General features: G+C 36.9%; 1 protein-coding gene across 1 annotated transcript in view; it reads left to right on the plus strand.

The window, feature by feature from the left end:
• Nucleotides 1-402: 402 nt before the first annotated feature.
• Nucleotides 403-16352, plus strand: part of Racgap1 (Rac GTPase activating protein 1) — a 30778-nt gene continuing 14828 nt past the window's right edge. Inside the window, exons 1-4 of the mRNA XM_026407060.2 lie at nt 403-457; nt 5490-5574; nt 7833-7917; nt 15379-15581. Coding sequence (XP_026262845.1) covers nt 7833-7917; nt 15379-15581 — 288 coding nt within the window. The 5' untranslated portion in view covers nt 403-457; nt 5490-5574. The remainder of the gene's footprint in view (nt 458-5489; nt 5575-7832; nt 7918-15378; nt 15582-16352) is intronic.

The raw sequence follows: 16352 nt of genomic DNA on the forward strand, positions 1-16352 counted from the left end.
ATAGCTCAGGAAATATGGTTGAAAATGATTACTGTTTTATCTCTTTCTAGAGTTATGCATTGTCTACAGCGACACCCGAAAATGTTCAGTAAACAGTTTCCAAAACCCGGTTTCCCTGCCTGGGGGAGACAAGAAAAAGGGGAAGCATACATAAATATGCACTCAAGGAACACCGCTTGCCCTTAGTCAACATGGCCTCTCAATGGTTTCAGAAAAGGCCTCCGGGTGGAGGGGCTGGGGGTGGGGGCGGGGATTGTTTACCTTAGTCAAAATGGCCACCTTGATTTCGTTCTATCAGAATGAGCATGCGTAGTCCCGGTCCCGCCCTTCACCCGCCTTGATCTTTACGCGTGCGTCCTAGCGCAGAGGGACGGCGTGGGAGGAATAAATTTCTCTGTGATTGGTTGGTTCAGGATTTCAAACCCGAACTGGCGGCGCGGTGTCCCTTCGCCGTTGGGTGAGGCGCAGAGGGAAGTGGAAGGCAGCCCAGGTGGGGCAGGGCGGACCTAGAAGGGTGCGTTTTGGGGACTGAAACTAGGTGCGTCTGGCTTTGGATTGTGGTAGGAGGGAGAGCGTCCGACCCGGTAAGCCTTGGTAACCTGAGGGGCCCGGGGGGAAGGTTGGCATCTGTAATCCGTCCACTGGCGCTTCCCTGTGGCGGGGGCTGGCAGGGTAGTGGGCTTTCTTGGCGCCGGGTTATGTGGGAAATCGGGGACTTCTTTTTGAGGTGTGGCTTCTTTTGTAGGGTCAGGGTTGACCCTAAAAAAGTGGCTCCGGAGTAAAGGTGTGGGAGTGGGTGGAGGTAACATACCCTATTCTTTACGAAGGAATAGGGTATTTCTAAGGGAAAAGTCTTGATACCTTGAAGCCTGAGCTGGAGTCTGAAGTGGAGCCCCGCTCCCTTGTGGGTCACGTCTTTCTAGGTAGGCTGGCCGAGGCTGTGACATCTTGACCTTCCTGTCTTAATTTTTAGCTTCGCTAACAGCGAGGCCTTATTTTAACACTTAGACGTACTTTTTATTTATTTATTTTTTTAACAGTATCTCATTCGTAGTTGGAGAGTGTGGGTAGAAAAGTGGGGTGAGTGGAAAGATAAGCCTTGAAAAATGTCATTATCTTTCCCTTTCATAAGTCGGGTAAATAAGCCTTTTGAGTTATTGAAGGTGTTTAGAGAAGGCCCCTTTCCTGTAGCTTAATCGTTCAACAGGTGTTTAAGCGCAGGGTGTAGTTAGAAGACAATCCTGTTTGGGTTTAAAGCAGTGTGCAGTTTATTTGAGGAGATAGAACTTAAAAAGAAAACTGGTGAATCTGGAAGGGTTATATGCTATTTGGGAGTATAGCCCATTAGTATAGCCCATTTAGAAAATATTTTTGCAGTATTTATCAAGAGCTATAAAACGATTTTACACTCAAATATAGTAATTGGAAATCACCTAACGAACAGTCACCTAAAGAAAAATACCATCCATAGGGATGTTCAATTAATTCATTCAACAAATATTTATTAATAATTTGCCAAGTGTTGGATACTGTTCTAGGCACCAGTGACAAAACAGACAAAAATCTTTGCCTTTTTGAAGTTTTAACTATTGGGGAGACCACAGACAATAAAATAAGTAGATAAGTATATTAGATGGAGATAAGTGCCTTGGAACAAAATAAAGCAAGAAAATGTTGTGGGGGAAGTCTGAAATTTTAAATAGGGTGGTTAAGAAAGACTTCATTGGGGAAAAAGATATATATTAGTAAAGACTTCATGAAGGTGAGAGTGTGACCGAAAGAAATTCCAGGCAGAGAGGTAACTGAAAATCTGAAAATTGTTTCAATATCTAAAAAAGTGAATGGTTAAATACTTGTTCCATAAACTCTTTTGAACTTAATGGAAACATTATAGTAAAAAGGAAAGTATAAAATTATATGTAATCTGTGATTGCAATTCTTTGACATGTGAGTGTATAATGAGCAAAGGATACATATGGATATACATATAGTTGTTTAGGAAGATGAGGGGTTTTTTTATTATTTTAAAAATAATATTTTCAGACATAGAACAGTTATACCATTAGGCAGTGTTTTGTTTTTCATGGTACTGGGGGTTGAATCCAGGGCCTTGTACATGGTAGGCAAACACTCTATCTCTGAGCTATAACTTCAGGCAGTATTTTTATAAATGAGTTTATAAATAATAAAGGAAATAATTTTGTCATTTTGGGCTGAAATGGTTAGGGAAGGCTTCAGTGAATTTGTGAGACTTAAGTCTAAATCTTGAAGAATGGAAGGAGAAGGAAAAAAAGAAAGTAGTCTAAACTGTGGTATGTTGAACTGGTAATTTTACAAAAAATCATAATTCAGTTCTACCCTTTCCTTATTTTAGTCTTCATTCATGTTGGATTGAGGACGTTCTGTTTACTCTTTCTGCAGTCGATTTGTTCATAAGAACATTTGGTCTCAAGATAATATTCCTTCTGCCTGCCAGTTGGATTGAAGCTTTTGATATAGTGAAGCAGAAGCTGGACATTTGGGGGAAAAGAATTATCCTGAAATGCTTTTGTATGAAAAAATCTTAGTATTGAGATTCTTTGGGAATGGTTTTCCTTGGCAGCCCCAAATCTATGTTGTTGATTTCTTAGGAATTTTCCAGATCAGCAATGTTTGTGATGTTTTTCATTGAGACATTTTGATGGAAAACTCAAGTGGTTTTTCCATTGGTTTGTCTTAAAATATCTAACACCCTTGTTGGAGCTAAAAAACCTGATATAGGTCTTTTACTAATGTTTGTAGCAGAAGGAAGACAATTATAGAGACTTTTCCCAGGATACCCTGCAGTAAGATCTGTGATAGTCTGTTATTCTGAAGGACTGTCTGTCTCTTGCCTGGGTGATTGAAATTAAATTGGGGTCTCAGAGCAATCATGGCAAGCTGAGACTCTTTCATAGTGTTGCCAAATTGCTCCCTTAGGGATGCTCACAGATTGGAAATCTGTAACATAGTGACTTCTCCACCTCTGGGGATTGCTATCAATAACAGCTGAGATTCTCCAGCACCTTTTTGTTTAAAGTGCTCCACAAACTGATTTCCTTGCTACACACAGGGATCATTTGAGCTTTCCGAAAAGGCAGCAGTCTCTGTTGTGGAAAGTGACAGCTGTTTTACAGCTTCAAAGCAATGCAACTAGATATGACTTTGTTTTTGTTTCCTTTCACATTAGTGTATCTCCTAGCTATGGAATTAAATAATAAAGGGGGAGGAAATAAACAAAAGGGTGAAAATGTGACCCAGCAGGAAAATTAAGACCATTCTCATTTGACATTGGATAGGATGAGTAAATTTTAGCTTTTTGCGTTACAATTTGGCTGAGATATCAAGAGTTAGTGGTGATGCAGAAAGATATTTTTGTCACCTATAAATAATTCCTGAGAGTCACTTCTGTAGAATAGTAATAAAAATATATGGTCCCCAGCATATAAAGAGAAGAGGATTGTGTTTGCTAGTGCCATATTTGGATTACCTTAAGTAAACCTATCTTAGAGGAAGAATTAACTCTTTAGTAGCAACAAGCCTCACTAGAGCAGCTTGTTTAGAAGCCTTGGCCTAGTCAGATTTTGCTATCCTTGATTCTTTTTGGTCTGGGTTCTAGTTATGATCTGTGTTTTTATATGTGTCATTCTTTGTCTGACATGTTATACTTTGGGGGAGGCATCTGGCAATGTCTGCAACATATATAGTGTGATATTTTTGTAACATCTCTTTGATGTGTTGAGGTAGAAAACATTTTTTTTTAAAATTTATTTTGTTCTTTTTAGATAAAAATAACAGTAGACTATATTTTGGCATAGTATACATACATGTAGTATAACTTATTCTAAAATTAGGATCCTATTCTTGTGGTTGTACATGATGTGGAGTAACCCGGGTCCTGTATTCAAATACAAGGCTAGGAAAGTTAAGTCTAATTAATTCTACTGTTCTTCATATTCCCCTCCCAGAACGTAGATTTTGGAACTTAGACTGGGGTTTCATTGTGAGCTCATCATTTATTAGTGATTTAAGGTCTCTAAGCCTAAGTTGTGTTTGTATGTAAATGGAAGTTAATTAATCAGATTACTTAAAATATATACATGAAATATCAGTTTTAGTGCCCAAATCACTTCTGATTTTCTTTCTAACTGTATAACACTATTTTAAAAAAGTGTAAAATTCTGACTTTTTGTGATATCCTTATGTGGAGATTGCCTATAAAAAATTAGTAGACTTGGGAATCACTGTTCTAGGATATAATTAATATCCATCAGACTCAAAAAAACCTACTTCATACTTTCATATAAATATATACTTTATATTTTGATAATATATGCATTATAATATTTTTATCTACATCAATTTATAATTTTCTGTGAGATAAATAGGACAAATACTGTTGTTTTCACTTGATAGATAAGTCTCAGAATTTAGGTAATTTACCAAAGTTTATGCTTTTGGTAAATTGAGAAGCTAAAGCTTTATTCCAAGAATTCTACCCCCACCTCTCACCAACTATTCTTTTTGTTTTAACCTGTGTTATACAATAATGTTGAAGTAGAATCAGAATTCTTTGACAGAGGTATCATAGGTGTGTGTGTATATTCTCTGACTTCCATTTACCCATTATTTATGTCTTGTGTAAGCATCATATTAAATACTGGATGTGTGTAATACAGTAATGTCAAAAGGTTTCATCCTCAAATTTAGAATCTACCTGGAATACAAGACAAAAACAAATGGTAAAATTAAATTGAAGTGCAAGGTATGTGTATCTAAGTGGCAATTGACCAAAGCAGTAGAGGAAAGACTGGTGGCATGGATGTCATTTGAGGCAATCAGATCAATTGAAGTGAATGATTAAAACTTCCAAGTGGTGATGGGGTGGGTCCAATATATAAATAAGGGAAGAGACTACAGGGGTTGGTTATGTGCTTATAGGAAAGGGAAGAACCAAAGGTGTTTCTGAAGTTTGGAAGCAAGTGACTGGGAGACTAATAAAAATGGGGAGGTCAAGCTTGGAAATCTGTAGGATAGGACAGCAATGTAATGGTTAAGGTGGAATATTTGATAAGTTCTTTGCGCATTTGGAGGATTGAACTTTATGGGTATTGAGGGAAGAACAAAAATTGATAATCAACTATTTGTAAAACTCTAAATATGGAGACCATGAAGATCTGACAGTTAAGGATTGCCTCTTTGTTGTATAATACAGCATTACAAATTTAGTTAAATAACCACCTCCTAAGTACTGTTCCTAGGCATCATTTAGTAAAATAATGTAGATTGCCCTTGTTGTATGTATACCAGTTACAGTGGTGAGATTTTCCCCATGTAGATTTTCTATATGTGTTTAGTTTTTTTCAGGATCAGGTTTGTATTTCTTTCCTTCCTTTCTGAATTGAACCCAGTGGTGCTGTACCACTAAGCTACCTCCAGACACCCACTTTTTTCTTTTTTCTTTTTTCCAGTTTGAGACAATGTCTTGCTAAATTTGAGGCTGGACTCCAACTTGCAGCTCTCCTGCCTTGGCCTCTGAAGTCATTGGGATTGCAGGTATGCACCACTATGCCCAACCAGACTTGTTTTTTCAAGAGACTACCTCGCTCCAGGAAATATGCATGAGGAACATAGAGAATAATGGACTAAAGGAACTTGAGAAAATGGAGGCTTTTTTTTTTTTCTTTAAAGGGGGCTTGCCTCAGTCTGTTCCTACTGCTATAACAAAAGATCTTAGAGTGGATAATATATAAATAATAGAAATTTATTTCTCACAGTCTGGCAAGTCCAAAAGCAAGGCACTAGTAGGTTCTTTTTCTGATAAAGATTTGCTTTCTGCTTCCAAGATGGTGCCTTTTTGCTGTGTCCTCACGTAGTGGAAGGGCAGACCCGGCCAAACTAGTTCCTTTACACTTTTTTATAAGGGCACTAATCCCATTCACATCCTAATCACCTCTTAATACTATCACATGAATTTTGGGGGGACACAAACATTCAAATCATAGAGAGGACAAAAGGTCAGGTATTATTATCATTTAAAACATTAAAAACTCAATTTTTAAGCCAGTTTTTAATATCTTAGTTGGCCATGGAAATTTCCTTTTCTGTGTTCTTAGAAAGAAGTTTACTGTTTTAAAGTTTTAGGATATATGAACAAGTGTTGAGATGAAAGGAATCAGTACCCTATATTAAAATTATTGATTAGTGTCTTCCATTTTTACTGGGAGCCAAAGAAAATCATAATTTGAATTGACTACAGAATGCCTTGCCCTGCCTTTGTCCTATAGTACTTGGTCTTATTTATTTTTGTTCAATCTATGGGCATCTTCATGACTTTCCAGATGTCTTTCTGAGAGCTTTGATGCTATTTTTTTAGTTTTGTTCTTAGTTTAGAGAAAGATCTATGTAATAAATTTGTTGGTCTGGTTGATTAGCAACTTGCTGTGATTATGTTGTTTAGAAAGATAACATTGCCATTTGAAGATCTTGGTTTCCAGCCCTGATTCAGGTATATATTGCATCCAAGCTTGGAATTCAAAGGTTTGTTTTTTTTTTTTTTTTTTTTTTTTGCTATTACAGCAATTGTCACATGAGTATGAATATTTCTGTAATGTTTAATAGAAAATAGCTTTGTATTTCTATATTCCTCTGTGGCTTGTTTTTTCTCTTTTTCCCCTCTTTCTTGCCCTCATAATCTTATAAAAATTACAAAATCTCTAAAGATTCATAAAAAATTTTTTAAAATTTTATTTAGATACATGAAATAACAACCTGAACTAGATTGTTAAATGATGGTTAGAGCAACATAAGAAGAGTCTTTTAGTAGTATTTTTGAGAATATTAGATTTTCAAATCAAATTTGACTTTTTATTTTATTTCTTGATAATTTTCATAATATCCAGTAAATGTCTTTCTTTCTTGACTGCTAAATGGAGATCTTATTTCCTCAAAATGTTCCCAGTTGAAGTTTATTTGGAACAGAACTGCCTTCAAGGACTATGTTTTTAATGTAATATCAGCAGGTCTTTGGGGGGAAGTAAGAAGCTGAAATTCACTATATAGAACACAGTATAACAAATGATTTTTCCTTTGCCCTTCTAACTGTGAAGGTGGTGTATTGTCTCCCTGATGCCAGAATGTGGTACAACATAATCCTTTGCCTATACTTAGTATAAATTTATTAGACGTAGTCCCTGCACACAGACCAGCAGAGAATCCTGCATTACAGAAATAATTCTTGTGCTGCTGAGCTGGCAATTTTCCAACTTAATCACTTGTGTGACATCATTTATGCCATTGGTAGGAAATGTGCTGACCATGTCCTGCATTTTGAAAGGCAGTTGCAATAGGAAATTAGCTAAAAATGTAATAAAAAATAAACCTTTCAAGTTACATTCTGGGACTTCAAAGTTCAGAAGAAGTAAAGTGGTAAAAATGTTTTATTAAAAAATAGGTTTGACTAAAAAACTACATTTTGTAGTTGGTCATCTTGTAATCAACTTACCTAATTGTTCCTAATTTCCTCCTCAGCACCAGAATGATTACAGCCTTAGGGGGTTAAGGCATGAGAGGGAGTGTTATCTTTAGAGGTCTGAAAAGATTTTCTAGTTTTCAAATAATCTTTAACATTCCAACTTTGTTTTTATAATAAGGATCACACAAAACATCAGTTGTTGTTTTGAGGTTCTTATAATTAGCTGCAAATGTAAGAGTCCAGATGTTGGTTACTGATAGCTGTACTAGATTGCTATTGAATCTTTTGTCAAGGTGGGAAGACAGGACCCCTAATGTATATTTGATTTCTTGGCAGAAAGATGGATACCACAATGCTGAATTTGCGGAATCTGTTTGAGCAGCTTGTGCGCCGGGTGGAGATTCTCAGTGAAGGAAATGAACTCCGTAAGTCATTCTGAGCTGATCTGTGCAGAAAAGGGAAAAAACCCCACACACTTCAAATTTGTGTTTTCTACAAAGTTGAAGTATTTTCCAGTCTTTTTTTTCCCCCCTTAGGTGTAGTTGGACACAATATCTTTATTTTATTTATTTTTATGTGGTGCTGAGGATCAAACCCAGTGCTTCGGATATGCTAGGTGAGCACTCTACCGTTGAGCCACAACCCCAGCCCCTATCTTCTTAAAGTTGCTTTTTTTTTGGATTATCTAAAAAGAAAGTGAAATCCCTTATCCATGGTCAAAGCTTTAAAGGGCACTCACATTTCAAATGGGCACTAAAATTTTTTCTGTAGTTATTCTTTTTTTGGGGGGAGGGTACTTGGGACTGAACCCAAGGGTGCTTTATTATTGAGCTACATTCCCAGCCCTTTTAAAATTTGAGACAGGTCTCACTAAGTTACTGAGGCTGGCCTTGAACGTGTGATCCTCTTGTAGTAGCTGCCCTAGATGCTGAATTACAGGAGTGCATTACCAAACGTTGTTCTATATATGGATTTTATCCAGTCTTTTTTCATTATCAAGGTTCTGTTTCCACTGAATAGTTGGCATTAGTTGCCAATTTCATTTTTGTATGAACTGAGAAAAATTTAAATTTTTTAAGGATGTTGGTTTTTTCCTTTAGTAATTAGTAATTATATTTTTTTATTCTGGCCTTTCTCTGTTCCATGAAACATTTTCAGTTGAGGAAAAAAGTCATAATTTCTTTTTGAAGGAGAAACTAGGCACCCACTTTTATGTACTTCGTATGTTTAAGGTATAATAAAGGATTGAGATAGGGTGAACAGCTGGAAAGAAAAAGGAGATGTTAGCCAGGTATGAGGTACACATCTATAATCCTAGTGATCTGGGAGGCAGGAGGATAACAAGTTCAAGAACAGCCTCAGCAACTTAGTGAGATCTTTCTCAAAATAAAAAGGGCTGGGGATACAGCTCAATGGTAGAGTGCCACTAGGGTTCAATCCCTAGTATTAATAAAAAGAAAAAAGAAAAAGGAGGTGTTGATAGAGGGAATAGTCTGGGAAGTTAATTAGCATGAAAGGAAAATGGAGCTAATAGCACTGATATATGTGACATAAGGAAATTATTCTCTGCCAGCTTTTCATTGTATTTCCATCCTGTCCTCTTTCAGATTTTCAGTAATTGCCAATTTAGTAAGTATTGCTCTCAAGTCAGCCTTACTAGTATGAAAGTAATGCAAGAACTGTGTCTTGAACTTTCCTTTATCTCCATAGTTTTCTTAGTATGGCATCTTGCTTATTCCATGCGATATATTTTTTTTAATTGATTGATGCTTTTAATAGCTCTTTTCCACTTACAGGCCTCTCAGAACAATATTCTATTTTCTCTCTCTAATAGCTGCTCCATGACCCTGTCATCTGGTATCAGCTCAGTAACTACAATGGCATATTAATCAGTCTTCTCTTTGAGGTCACATCATTTCAGAAGATGGATTACTTTGAAGTCTAGTGGGGCAGATATGAAATAAGGGATCTTAAAACCCAAGTTCATTCAGCAATATTTCATTAGAACCTATCACATCTTCTAGTGTATGTTGAGTTGAGGGAAAAGGACAATTAAATGGCTTCATGGAGGAAAGTAGGGTTTGGGTTGAACCTTAGATATATGGTAGGATCCCAAAAGATAGAAATGAATGAGGACATTTCAGGTCTGAGTGGTGACAAGAGGGTTTGAAGAGAATCAGAGTAGAGTCATAACATATTCAGAATTGTGCTTCAGTAAGATTTACCCTGTCATAGGTATAGACTGCATCAGAGGTGGAGGCTGGGAGACTGATTAGAAAGGAGACAGTTGCCATAGCTCAGGAAAGAAGCAATAAGAGGAATTCCATTCCTTACTGGAGTGGTGCTTTGAAGATGGAAACAAGGGGAAATGTGTAGAAGAGATTGTTATGATAAGACTTGTAGGAAGACACAGCTGATAGCGTGTGGGGATAGAGGGGAGAACTTGAGATTTAGTGTCTCAGAAACTAGTGCTGGCTTTTAACTGTTATTTCTCTGTCTGTTTCTCCAGCTGTAAAATAGGAATTTAAATGTCTTTATCTTTGTTGTGGGAGTTCTGTGTGAGGATTTGGGGATAAATTGAGATACTAGTTGTGAAAATACTTTTGGAAGTGATCATGCAAAAAAAAAAAAAACAAGAAAGATACTTATTTTTACAGATATCTTTATGTTTTTATTGTTTTTTAAAATTTTTAAGTTATAGATGGACATAATACCTTTATTTATTTATTAATTTTTATGTTATGCTGGGGATTGAATCCAGTGCCTCACATGTGCCAGGTGAGCACTCTACCACTGAGCTGTAGCCCCAACCCCTACAGATATCTCTATTTTATAAACAAATTTCCATTTTCCCATTTATTTCTATTTTATAACAGAAGAACATTTTGCTCCCTGCACCAGATTTATAATTTGCAATGTTGGCTTTTGAGAAACTAGAGTAACTCAATGGTTTTTAGGTTCTAAAATCTTGTGCAAACCCAGGTATCTCTCCCTTTCTCAGATCCTAGGGATTCCCTCCATGGCCACATATGCCCTGACTCCTTACTCTTGCCTTTCTTCACAATTTCTTTACTTTCTCTCTCTTTTTTTTTTTTTTTGTCCAGTTTTTCTAAAGCTAAGTTCAAGGTTACCCAAAGCTAAGAATGAAAGTTAATATTCCAATAAATAATTTAATAGCCTACATATTTTATTATCTTTGTTTTCACCAGTCTTCATGGTTTTTACCTTCTATTTTTATTTTGTTGTAAGCTTCCTGAACTTTTTTGATATCATTGGTGTATATATGAAGAATAGGTATATCTTAATATTTAGCAGGTACTTACCATGTGCCAGTGACAGAGTAGGTTTTTGCTATACTATGTATAATAAATACATGATGAGGTAAATGTGATATGGTGCTTGTCATCAAGAAAATTATAATATTTTAGTTTCAGAGACAGGAGTTTTTTTTTTCTTTTTTTTTTTTTTTTTTAATCTTTTTTTCTTCCAGGTTGGTATTTTGTTTTTTTATTTTAATTTTTCAATCTGTTACATTTACCAAGGCATCCCAAGTCAGAAAGAAAATCCATCAGGCAGTAATAAATTCGAATCTGGGTGGAAGAAAAATGTAAGATAGATCTGGTTGTCTTTTTGTTTTTTGGTACTGGGGATGGACCCAATGGGTGTTTAACCACTGAGCCATATCCCCATCCTTTTTTTTTTTTAAATTACATTTAAAATTTTTTTTTCTTGAGAGAATTTTTTAATATTTATTTTTTAAATAAAGATGTGGACACAACATCTTTATTTTATTTTTATGTGGTGCTGAGGATCAAACCCAGCGCCCCGCACATACTAGGCGAGTGTGCTACTGCTTGAGCCACATCCCCAGCCCAAAAATACATTTTTTAAAAATTTGTTTTAATTAGTTACACATGACAGTACAATGATCTTGACATATCATATATTTGAATCAGATGGGGTGTAATTTCTCATTTTTCTGAGTGTACAGGTTGCAGAATCACATTGGTCATGCAGTCACATATATACATACAGCAATAATAAAGTCTGTTTTATTCTGCTGTCCTTCCTTTCTCCCCTTCCCTCACCATCCTTTTCAAAAATTTTTTGAGACAGGGTCTTGCTAGGTTGTTTACAGGCTTGCTAAGTTGTTGAGGCTGGCTTTGAACCTGCAGTTCTCCTGTCTCAGCCTCCTGAGCTGCTGGGATTTCAGGTGTATGCCACCAGGCCTGACCTAGATCTGGTTGTTAAGAATTAACACTTTATGGGCTGGGGATATGGCTCAAGTGGTAGTGTGCTCGCCTGGCATGCTTGAGGCACTGGGTTCGATCCTCAGCACCACATAAAAATAAAAAATAAAATAAAGATATCGTGTCCACCTAAAACTAAAAAATAAATGTTAAAAAAAAAAAAGAATTAGCACTTTACAAGTGGATCAGATCACCCATACATGATGGAAAGAGGAAGAAGGAAGGAATAGATAAAGGGCAGATATAACCAAAGTGTGTTATATACACGTAGGAGCTTGTGAATAGCCAGATGTGGTGGCCCAAGCCTGTAATCTCAGCAACTCTGGAACCTAAGGCAGAAGGATCTCAATTTCGAGGCAATTTAGTGAAATCCTGTCACAAAATAAAAAATCACAAGTAGCTCTGTGGAGAGCCAGTGTGAGAGGTACCAGGTTCAACTCCCTGTACTTGCCAAAACAAACAAAACTAATAATGAGAGGGCAAGCCAGGATAGTGTGCTGAATACAGGAAACTCAGGTTTTTTTCCTAATAAAATAGTAGGTAACACAAATATCAATAAATGCTTTGGGGGAAGTCTAGAACAACTTAATATGGAGCAAAATGATTAGGAAAGGGTTCACAGTGCAGATGGGACTTGAAAAATGGGTATGTAAAGAAGAGTAGGTACACAGCTTGCTCATGAAATGAGAAGACAGAAATAAATGTGTTTGTTTTGGGAGCAGGGACAGACTGGGTTAGCTAGAGAAAGTATTGTGTAGTATAGGAAGTAAGTTTAATTTGATTGGTGAAGTGAACTTGGATGCCTGGAGTTTAAATGTGATCTGAATAGCAATTCTTTATTCACTAATTCAACAAACATTTAAGAGCCTATTATGTGTTAGGTAGGGTGCAAGGCACTGAAGATAAAGGATCAGAGAAGACACAACATCCCTGCCCTTAAGAATGTCAAAAGGAAACTGGTCCATTGGCACATGACTGTAATCCCAGTGATTTGGGAGGCTGAGGCAGAAAGATTGCAAATTTTCCAGGCTACTGTTAGCAACTTAGTGAATCACAGCAATTTAGTGAGGCCTTGTCTCAAAAAAAAAAAAAAAAAAAAATTGGACTTGTAGCTCAGTGGTAGAGCACCTATAATATGTTCAATTCCCAGTAGCACTTATAAATATATATATATACACACTTTTTTTTTATCTCCTAAAGAACAAACTAGCAAAATGAGATTGCATGGAAATTTTTCCATTATCAAATTGTTTTTCAGTTCAGTAAATACTTGATTGTATATGTAACACCATCTTTAGAAATACTGTGTAATGGGGCTGGGGATGTGGCTCAAGCGGTAGCACGCTCGCCTGGCATGCGTGCGGCCCGGGTTCGATCCTCAGCACCACATACCAACAAAGATGTTGTGTCCGCCGAGAACTGAAAAATAAATATTAAAAATTCTCTCTCTCTCTCTCTCTCCCTCTCTCTCCCCTCTCTCACTCTCTCTTTAAAAAAAAAAAAAAAGAAATACTGTGTAATGGACCACAGTGAGGAACTAGAAAAAATTTGACTTTGAGGTTTAAAAGTTCATTTCTTTTTTTGGTGGGGGGCTGTGTGTGCTACTGGTGATCGAACTCAGGGGCACTTGACCACTGAGCCATATTCCCTATTTTGTATTTTATTTAGAGACAGGGTCTCACTTGGTTGCTTAATGTCTCGCTTTTGCTGAGGCTGGCTTTGAACTTGCAATCCAACTTCTGGGATTATAGGTGTGTGCCATCCCACCCGCCTAAAAGTGTATTTCTTGAAATTGAAGTATTGTTTACATCACAAAAATGCACTAATGTGAGAGTAATGATTGATGAATTGTCAGAGTCATGTCCAAATAAGAAATTCTTGCTTAAAATTTTTTTCTTGTGAATCTATAATGTTGAAATAGTTAAATTTGCAAAGAGCTATATTGTGTTTTTTAAAATAATTTTTAAAAACCAATAATATGTTTCTGATTGTTAGCTAAACCAACATGTTATTTAAAACTATTTGCATGGTAAAACTTAGTTTTTGGTCCTTGATATTTGCATTGTGATAACTAGGTCATAAGTCCTATTTTGTTAAAATTTGTTGTTCGCTATAACCTAAGGTTTCCTTATGACTTGGTTTCTTTAGAATGACTTGGTATCCATTGCCGCAGTCTGGCTGGGCACAAAATCACGAGCCACTCACAACCTTGTAGATTCAAACAGCAATTCTTTATTCCTGAACTCACACTGGCACTCTACACATGTTCTGGGGGAAATCCACGTTCTTTCTCCACCAGGCTCTAATCAGCAGGATACGCCCTATTCCTGGCAGGGTACACCTTAAACCTGGGACCTCCCTAAACCCAAGGAGCGGGATACTCCCTAAAACCTGATCCGCCCTAAACCGGGATCCGCCCTGGTCCTTAAGCAAGGTCACCTTACTCCAGCATACATGCATTGTCACTACAAATGACCTGAGTCTAAGACAAGCCCATTTCCACAATGGAGAGTCCTTCCTCTAAGCAACATGGGGTAGGCTGACAAGAAAATTTCGATGCGTCATTCCTACTTGGCGCAATGGCTTTCGGCAATCAATTTGTAAGTCTGAAATTTAGTCAAGTTATAAAAAGACACTATACTGTTTTTATACTCAAGGGTTAAATTTAAATAGGAAAGGTGCCTTTACTGCCTAAGAATGTGTTGGCTTTGCTTTAATGTGACCTAGTTTCAACTGTAAACTATGTTAGTTTGACCAGCAATAGATATATATGTTGGAACCTTCCTCCAAGATGTTGGTAGAGAGAGATGCTTAGAGATAGATTGAGGTTAACCGGAAAATTGTAAGGCAAGTACATTGTAGGACAGTCTTTACCAGTAGCAGGTGATAAGAATGAATGCCACAAGTGTTATCTTGCTTTGAGGTGCTGACTTAAGTGATGCTGTCTTTGCAGACATTTAAGAAGAGTTCATATTTTGCTATCAGTGACTTTTAAAGAACTTTTATGATCTTCTCTCCTATTTTTCCAACTGGAATGTTTACATACCCTTCAGGCAGTGTTAAACAGCAAAAACAAATTGGCTCTTTACTTTCAAATCAATATTTGTATAATTATATAGCTGAATGGAATTGCAGGCCTAGACATCTGTAATATTAATCTACATCTACTGGAGCATATTACAGCAGTTTCATTTGAATTTGCTGTTTAACGTCTCTGGCGCAGCAATGCGTGACTGTAAAAGAGACTGTTTTTTGTTTTATAGCTGTAACTGTCCTGGTGCGTGACAGCCGCCCCACAGGTATCCCCCTTTGATTGCCTTCTGTTCAGGAGGTTTCAGTGTTGGTGTTGCATCTGGAGCCAGGTGACTAATGGGTTAACATATTCTATAGCAGATGCCACTGGCTAAGCCAAAAGTAAGTGGCCCATTGACTCAGGAATTGTTCCCTACAAAGCTCTCATCTATAACTGATAAACATATTCAGGAACTGCTCCTGGTTATTTTCAGCTGGGTTTGCCCATAGTTCAGTTGGTTCCTTAAGTATGTATTTATAGTAAAGCTAACTTAGGATCCGTTTATTTGAGCAGTATTTTATTCTGCTCATACTTGAATTATGGAAGTTTTCACCTTTCCTCAGAATTCATCCAGTTGGCGAAGGACTTTGAGGATTTCCGGAAGAAATGGCAGAGAACAGACCATGAGCTGGGGAAATACAAGGATCTTTTGATGAAAGCAGAGACTGAGCGTAGTGCTCTGGATGTTAAGTTAAAGCATGCACGAAATCAAGTGGATGTAGAGATTAAACGGAGACAGCGAGCTGAGGCTGACTGTGAAAAACTGGTGTGTATTGTTTTCTATGCTAGAACAGTGGTGGTTCAAGGGAAGCATCATCTGAGAATCTTTCCACTTGCCAAAGATAACAAGTTTCCTCCACATTAAAGAACTGAAAGTGACCAGTCCTTTGACATCTTCCAGTGATTGGAACTGAAATTGTAGCCTATGACTCATAAAATTAAATTTTTTTAATCTTTTAGACTTGAAACTGTTACTCAATAGACAGATTATAAGTGAGAATTTAGAGTTAAAATGGTGGGGAAGGCAGGAAAATTCTAGTGTTCTTGATCTATCACAAGTTATTGGCCATCCCACAGTTTATTATAAGTGGTCCCCAAAATGTCTTCATCCTTAAGTGAATAGTGGGAATATATATATTGTCATATATACAGGCAAGGAAACTTGAACTTTTCCTTTCATCACTGCTCTCTAATTTAGGGTAGAGGGCTAGATGTAGTTAACCAGTTGAGCAATGTAACTGACATAGAACACTATCATTTTGATGTGCCAGGGTGCAGCAAAGGAAAGCCCTTTTCTTGAAGGGACTAATCCATCTTGGTTCAGTGTTAGATGCCTCAGTAAGCTCAAATTGTCTGGTTCCAGTGCATTACAGCTTTGTATTTATTTTAATGCATTTTGCTCCACCATTTAGAAAGGCAAGTGACTCCTTTGATCCTTAGGAAAAGTCAATAGTTGTCCTCATAAAAATGACACTAAAGTGTTTTTGCTATGTGAAATCTATTTTGGGACTCTCATTTTGCATTACTTTCCTCTTGG

This window comes from Urocitellus parryii, chromosome 5 (assembly GCF_045843805.1).
Source record: "Urocitellus parryii isolate mUroPar1 chromosome 5, mUroPar1.hap1, whole genome shotgun sequence".
Classification (NCBI taxonomy): Eukaryota; Metazoa; Chordata; class Mammalia; order Rodentia; family Sciuridae; genus Urocitellus; species Urocitellus parryii.